Raw genomic sequence first — 7935 nt, 5'->3', positions numbered from 1 at the left:
GAGGCATTATGGAATGAAAGGTTAAATCAATGAGCCTGCAAGAACTTAATATATCATTGCAGATGCCAAATCTTTGTTTAATGACCTACGCAGAATGAGTGGAAACGTCAGGTCGCAACACGAGCCATCCTGTATGCCGCGCTAAATTGAATTGGAGGCGTGTGCGCCTCTGTCGCCCTCAAAGCGCGCAGGAAGGGAGGGCAATCTTGTCCGGTTACACATAAGACTCAATGGTTTGTGCGAAACCTTTGGGAGCGCTCACTTTCAGCTTGTGACAACAGACGGACACTTCTTCACGGGGAACATTTGAAAAAAATACTTCAGGACTAAAGGAATGAAATTATGCTGGAGCGAGTTCCTAAGGGAAATGATTTAGGAAGACGTACTAAACGGTGCATGACAAGACAGTATCCAACCAAGAGCTGTCCAAGGTGGGGAAATCATGACGGGGTGGATGACTGGATTAAACACCTGTTACCAAGTCTACATCATAAGGACGCAGAGGGAACCAACCTATCTTTTTCAGCACCGTTTAACCTGTTGTCACAAGAAAACATAACTAGATCGGTTTAAATTATTTAGTAAGCAGATATAGTTCCTTGATTCGCAAGTTGAATATCTGAAGCCTCTATCAGATATTAAACAAAATCAACACTTGTTTATTTACTCATTTAACTGGACAGTTTAGGAATTATAAAAACAATTATATTTTTGTCATTTTTCGGTAGACTGAATTAAGAGTGCTAATATGTAGTTTGTCGTGAGAAAAAAAATGGTGAAAAATTTAGTCATACTTAAGGAAAATATCCTTACTAATTCCAAAACGTGATATGGACGTGGGAAAATATGTTTCTTGTTAAAATGCCAGCAGGTATCCGAAACGAAGCTCATAGTGCGAGCTTTGCGGAACGTTGATCCCTGGCACACAGAGACTCAATGACGTTGACTCCGTGGCTCAAGCTGACTCAGTTCGGCCTGCTGACAGCATGTACGTACACGTGGCTCCTACTGGTTCGGGGCTGCGGGCCGGGTCCTGGCTATGGCACCCGCCCTAGACACCGCAGTCCCACACCTATGGCCTACAAGCAATACTTCCCCAATTTCTCGGAGAACAACCTTGGCGCGAGCGGCAGGGCAGAGGGCAGGATCACGCGCAATTCGGAACGCTTCAACGAACTGGTCTGTAACTACAACCCTGACATTATCTTCAAAGACGAGGAAAACACCAAGGCTGACCGGTTCATGACCAAGGTAAAGGAGAACATGTTTAATGGCATGGACAGTTTAATTATTAATAAGCTGTTTAATTGCTTTTTTATTTGGTGTGACTGTTCCTATAGTCTTTTCAGCTCTTTCAGGAAACCCATATAAGATTCTTCAGAGCTGCCAAGAGCAGTGTAATCAGTATATACGTGCCACTTGTCATTGAAGAGGATGCTCTACCATCCATGTGAAGGCTGCACTTAACACAATAAACAAAATACAGAGATGAAAAGGCAAACTTAGACTTCAGCTTAGCCGTAATAAAGGCGGCGTAATGTAAATTTGAATTTTAAATTTTAAGTGAGGGAAACAATAATTGTGTGACCCCCCCCCCCCCCCCCCCCCCCCCCACCTGACATTATAGAGAATGGGAAATTCCTTCAAACTGAAAGATCTAAAAAAAAAAAAAAAAAGTCATTCAGCATTACAGTACTTTCTTAGAGAGCAGCATTTAATCTTTAACTAAAGTCTTTGTTGCGCAGCTACGAAATGACTGCTCCAGTTCCACTTGCCTGGTCTGAGAGTGTACTTTCTTGAGGAGAACTTGTAGATGAGGCAGATTACCTTATGTTTAGCCTAGTGAGTTTGGAATTCACCTATGCTGTCTCTGTCTGGGACAACATGAGTTGGGGTAAAACATACAGGTCCAGACTTTACTCATTCATGACTGCTGGGGAAACCGCAGTGTGAGTTTTGCATTTCCAGTTGTTGGAATGGAACAATAACTGTTTTGTGATTTCACCGAGATGTCTGAAATGGGCTCCCAAAGTTTTTCTGCTGCCTTTGCTGGAGGACATGTTTGCATGTTATGTTGGCAGTCAGACTGAAAATTCAAAGGGAAATTCACACAAGAAAAACTTTGATATGTAGACAGCCATAGCAATATCAGTTACATGAAACATAAAAATCCACAAATACTTCAGTTAAGCTGGGTCGCCGAGTCATTACTGCAGCTTACATACTCTGGTTTACCCCTGCAAGTAGCATTTGGGTCCAATGACATTTGAAGGTGGTCTGTGTTTCCCATTGGAAGTCTATTAAGAGTCATTAAGTACGATATGTGTGTGTCTACAGTTGAGTGTGTGTACCCTCTTGATGTATGTATATGCATGTACGTGCCCTCTTCTTGCCCAGCGTTGAATGCCATCCTTTGTGTGTCTTCTGAAGGCTCTGCGGGGTCGACTGTACAGAATTCCCGCCTGCTGAAGTAATGGCACCGTCGGAAAAGCCTCTATTGTAGTATTGACAATGAAACGCCTCTGTCAAAGAGCGTTGCGAGAAAAATGTCCCCAGTTTGTTTTCTGGCCCTCTTGATTTCTCACTCTTGCTGTCACATTCCCGAGTGCATGCCCAAACATTCAACCCCCTGATCCTTTACTGTTCCCTTGCCTTTTGCACCCTCCCATCTCTCACGTTTTACTCATTCACTTGCTTTCTCAATGGCCTCTATATTCTCTAATTTGCCGTATTGTGTAATTACTAAAAAACAAAACAAAAAACAGCCCCTTCCCATGGTTACTGCCTTGTCTTCAGAGCACGGAGAAGCTCCCCTGCTTTAATGTAAGCTTAAATATATAGTTTGCCCTTACGCTGCCAATAGGGATTTAGATCCTCCTTGATCACTCCACATATAATGTAAGTCATTTCTAAAGTACAATTGCTAAGTAAGACTCTTAGAATTCATACATTCAAAATGTCATATAATCAATGTGGACTCAAAAACCTCGAGGGCGTAAATTTCTTTCTGAGGAATCACTGCAGAGAGAGAAAAGAGGAACTGACCTTGATGATGACTAAGGAATGTTGGAAAAATGGTTACAGTAGCTGTTCTCTGCTATTTGGAGGCAAGGGGGTGGAGATGGCCTTTAGCAGATCTACATGTATTTGTGCAGGACAAAAATGTGATGAGTTCAGTCTGCAAACAAAACAAAATAAGATGCCAAAGTGTTGAAAATACAGCTGTAGAGGTGTAATGGCATTTGGCTTTTATTCATCATGGGCTAAATCTCAGTAAAAAGTGAATGTCTTATTGATGAGCAGAGGCAGTTTTATTCTGCTGAGCAATTGTTCCAAACTCTGAACACCCTCTTTTAGTTAATACAGTAGAAAGAAATGCTGGTGCTGAGGCATTTTGCTTGATGTGCAGATCAAAGCCACTGCCTGAAAGTGAATCTGAATTCAGGGTCCTCTGTATAATGCACCAGTCCTCATGCAGCTTCACCTCTTTCCCGTTGCAATTGCGATGACATACACCTCTTTTGTCTGTCTCCTGTCCTCCCTCTCTCCTTGGCAGCGTTGTAAGGACTGCTTAAACAAGCTTGCTATAGCTGTGAGGAACCAGTGGCCTGGGGTTCGACTGCGCGTTACTGAGGCGTGGGACGAAGACGGTCACCATCCCCCTGATTCTCTGCACTACGAAGGCCGTGCCGTAGATATTACAACCTCAGACCGGAATTTAAGCAAGTACGGCCTCCTGGCACAGTTGGCGGTGGAAGCTGGATTCGACTGGGTGCATTATGAGTCCAGGAATCACGTGCACTGCTCTGTCAAAGCTGGTAAGTCTGAGACAACCGACTCTGTATGAGGCCTGCTAGTTCTTAACCATGTCTTATTTTGGACAAAGTGTTCTTTTACTTAGTCATTCAGACGAGAATATATTTAACTTTTATTATAACCGGTCTGTGGTCACACTGTAAAAAAAAATCACTTTGCTGTTCTTTGTTTCTCTTGCCCCTCAGATCACTCTGTAGCAGTAGAAAAAGGAGGCTGTTTCTCTGGATCGGCGCAGGTGAACGTGCCCGAGGGAGGCCTGAAACCCCTCACATCTCTGCGGCCCGGGGACAAGGTGCTTGCCCTGTCTGACTCAGGCCAGGTTGTTCACAGTCAGATTCTCCTGTTCCTCCATCAGGACTGCGAGAGCAGATCCACTTTCCTGATTCTGGGCACAGAAGATGGGCAACGGCTTGCTCTTACTCGCAATCATCTTATCTTTGTGGCGCCCTGTCGGAAACTCCACCACACAGAGTACCGCGCTAAGTTTGCCAGCAGAGTGAAAAGGGGAGAGTATGTGCTCATTCCTGGGAGGGATGGTGGCGTTAAGCCGTCTCAGGTAGTATTTATATCGCTAGAAGAGAGGACAGGGGTTTACGCTCCACTGACGGCACATGGAAACCTATTTGTGGATGGAGTATTGGCCTCCAGCTATGCTTTAATAGAAGATCATGTGCTTGCACACTGGGCTTTTGGTCCTCTTCGTTTCCTGCTCTATGTTGTTCAATTAATTGTGGGAGAGTCTTCGCAAGGGCAGAACATGATAGAGACGCATTCAAGTGATTCGGTGGTTCACACGACTTGCCTTCCACACCAGGGCTTTCTCAGAGAGCAGGTGAATCAGCCCCACTGTACTTCAGGTGTATGTCGGAACTGTGAGAGAGCAAACAGTGAAAAGAGGAACATTTCCCATTCATCGGCAGACAGAGGAATGAGGCACTATGAATGTGTTGGTGATAAAGCTGGAAAAGTTCACTGGTATGCACAGCTTTTGCACATTCTTGGGCGCGTGTTTCTAGACCCACGGAAGTTTTATGCATGACAGCCTAAGATCTGCGACCTCTAAAGACTCCACTTCAGTTTACCTTTTGTTAATGACAGTTCTCATCTTATTAAAATCTAATAAAAAGAAAACACTAAATGGTATAATTATTATATTACTATATCATAAAGAATTAAGTTTCATTTTTTACAACACTGTATGCTATAATGAAATAAGAAATTTCACTACATAACCCAGCTGATATTACACTTAATCACTAAAAATTAATTATTGTTATAACGTAGGTTGTTTGTATGTCAGACATTTTTAAAATAAGTTGTACATTAATATTGTTTGAACAGCTAAAAACTAAAAATCTGAAATTTCAGATGCTTTTATGAACTTTTTAAGAAGAGGAATATTTGGTAGACCCAAACACTTTATTTTTGTACTTTTGGAATCATAATATATACATACATTTATACAAATCTACATGGTTATTGTAATTAATTGTTGTATCTAATAATGAGTATTCTTGTTATTTGTTCTGTTTGTCCTTTACAGTGACATTAAATCATTAATTAATATTATTATTACTGTACATTACAAAGATGTTCCTATGACATCAATTGAAATAAACTTTTAAAAAAACCTTAGTAACTATGCATAAAATTGTTTTATATTGTTTTGTAGCACACATACATACATATATATATGTGTGTATACACACACACACACACACACACACATATACATGTGTGTATATGGGAAAACAGTGAAAGAGTATTCTTTAATTCAGTGAGCAGCGGGTTAAACTGCCTGAGCAAACAGAGGAACTGTTATACAAGTTAATATACAGCCAGAAAGCAGGACCTATTGTTTCACTGCCTGCACAGGTTCTCTTCATCTCACTCTCTTTTCACTTTCCAGAGACTAGAAAAGTAAAGAAAAATAATTATCTGGACGTACTTAAAAGTAAAAGCAATTTCTGCTTTTTTGTCTTTAATAAAAACGCTGCAGTGTGTATTTGCAATTAAGCATGAATGAAAACAAAGAAATGTGTTATATTTTCAAACTGAGAAGTCAGGATAGGGAAAGGAATTTGGGAAAACAGATTACTTTTTTTTCAAGGTCACGTGTTAATTCATTCTTGAACTTCCCTCAAAAATAATCACTTCCATTTAGCCAGAAGTTTTTCAATGACTAAAACATACGTAATTGACTTAGTCAACTGTATTTGTATGCATATGTTTTCTATATGTCATAGTTGCTGCCAATTAAACCATTGCAAAGAATACTAAACAGACAATTACTTAGTTATGTCTCTATTGCTTTCATCTGATATAGGGTGACTTAAATATTATATTCACCCACAACTCCATTTGCGCAATTTTGCAGGGCATTTAATACTTAAGTTGTGCTGAGGCTTCAGTATATTAAGAACTTAGGAAAATATATGTATGTATAGAAGTACTGTGCTACGCATTGTATAACCAGAATTAATGCATAAAAATTGCATTTCTAAAGGTAACTTCATTATAATCCTATGTTATGTTGGCACTGTACTTTAAAATAAATACCACGGTAACATCATTGTGTTTTAATTATCCCTTAGTAATACTATGACAATAAATGGCTTTTCTAATTTTATTACATTAGTTTTAAATTATTTAATGTTAAAACTGGCTAATTTTTAGGCAGTTCGTTTTACAGAAGGTTTACCTTTGCTATCATCAATTGTACTTTGAACAGATTTTTTCTTCGTTATTTATGTCCACCAACACCACACTTACCACAGTACATTAGTGATCTTCCTTCCCTTAAGTTTAATATGTTCTTTTCTCATAATTTTGTGCAAAAAATATTATTCCCATCTTAGTGTCATACTTGAGATTGTTCCTGGTGTGAACATTGTCCTTCACTGAAAACTGCCCTGTCATCACCGAAAAGATGGGCAGTAATTACCATGTGTAAATAGCAACTAACACCAAACCCACAAAGGGGCATATTATGGACAAATTATATTTATATGGGAAGCTATATTCAGGTCAGTTCAGCTGAGCTATGTGTAGACATACATTCATTAAGGAGTTACAATGAAGAGGAAAAAGTGTAATGAAATTCAGATTGTCCCACGAATGCAAATGCTCACCTCTTGCATGGTTAATTTCACAGAGGAGGGATGAGGTGAATTTTAAATTTTACACCCCCTTGTGGACACTGAAAAATGCACAGTAGATCTCACAGACCACCTATAAATTGCGAAGCCTCAACATTCATACATTTAAACAGCGTTAACAGAAATAACAAAGGACAACGGGTGCCTACCATTGCTGAAACAAAGCCCTAAATAAATCTTAAATTATACCTCACTGAGGAGCAGCAAGGTGCAGCTGCACTATAGTATAGGAATTCCCAACATTTCAGTGAATAATGCAATTGATCAGCGTGTTGATCACAAACCTCAGCTCATTCGCTTACCATTACAGTCACCAAAACTGGCATAACAATATATTTGTGAAAGGCAGTGTATTTAGAACTCTCTTTTAAAGCTTTGTAATCAGTAGCACTGATTAGGTATCAGCATTCTTTTGCTATTTCATAAATATCTTTCCTTGAAAATACACATACACTATACAATAGACTGAGTGTCCTCAATTCCATTGTTCAAAAGCCTATTTTTTTTTTTTTTTTTGGTTTTCTTTTTGTGGACAGCTGTTGAGGTATTCAAGGGGATTATGGTGAAGATAATGAAGTCAGATGGGCACGCAGCCCCTAAAGAGGGGTGGGAACTTTGCGATCACACTCAACCAACCCAATGATAGCATTGCATTTGAAAGCTCCACCTCCCTGTTATCTTCAGCTGACCAGTTGCATTGCAACAAACCACAGAATCTAAGCTTTGGCCAAAACCTTTACTGCTAATGCTAATCCTGGTGAGCGCTCTATTGAAATTGACTAATCCTGTCGGTGGCACAGCATGGTCACCTAGTGGTCAGAAAACTTCAATACAGTTTTCACAAAAAACCCATGTTGGAAATGAAAAAAAAAATCCATCTTGATATTACTCAGATGATGAAACATTAAGATGCTCTGCATGCAATCACCTTTTAAAGGACAAAAAAAGCCCTTCAAGAAAA

At 39.9% G+C, this 7935-nt stretch overlaps 1 protein-coding gene across 1 annotated transcript; it reads left to right on the top strand.

Moving 5' to 3' along the window:
* Positions 1-263: 263 nt before the first annotated feature.
* On the top strand, positions 264-5060 carry dhh (desert hedgehog signaling molecule). Its single transcript, XM_030768839.1, has 4 exons — positions 264-431; positions 872-1251; positions 3557-3818; positions 4002-5060. Exons 2-4 carry the CDS (start codon positions 937-939, stop codon positions 4853-4855), a joined length of 1431 nt encoding a protein of 476 aa, XP_030624699.1. The 5' UTR covers positions 264-431; positions 872-936; the 3' UTR covers positions 4856-5060.
* Positions 5061-7935: the final 2875 nt, after the last annotated feature.

This window comes from Chanos chanos, chromosome 3, assembly GCF_902362185.1.
Source record: "Chanos chanos chromosome 3, fChaCha1.1, whole genome shotgun sequence".
NCBI lineage: Eukaryota > Metazoa > Chordata > Actinopteri > Gonorynchiformes > Chanidae > Chanos > Chanos chanos.
Note: the sequence above shows the minus strand (reverse complement) of the source record. Positions and strands in the feature narration are given on the sequence as shown.

Bases quoted from the DNA above. Each gene is read 5' to 3' on its own strand.
- dhh (XM_030768839.1), top strand. From the start codon at position 937: ATGACGTTGACTCCGTGGCTCAAGCTGACTCAGTTCGGCCTGCTGACA. The intron at 1,252-3,556 runs GTAAAGGAGAAC...TCTCCTTGGCAG, and splicing joins CTGACCGGTTCATGACCAAG to CGTTGTAAGGACTGCTTAAA. The intron at 3,819-4,001 runs GTAAGTCTGAGA...CTTGCCCCTCAG, and splicing joins GCACTGCTCTGTCAAAGCTG to ATCACTCTGTAGCAGTAGAA.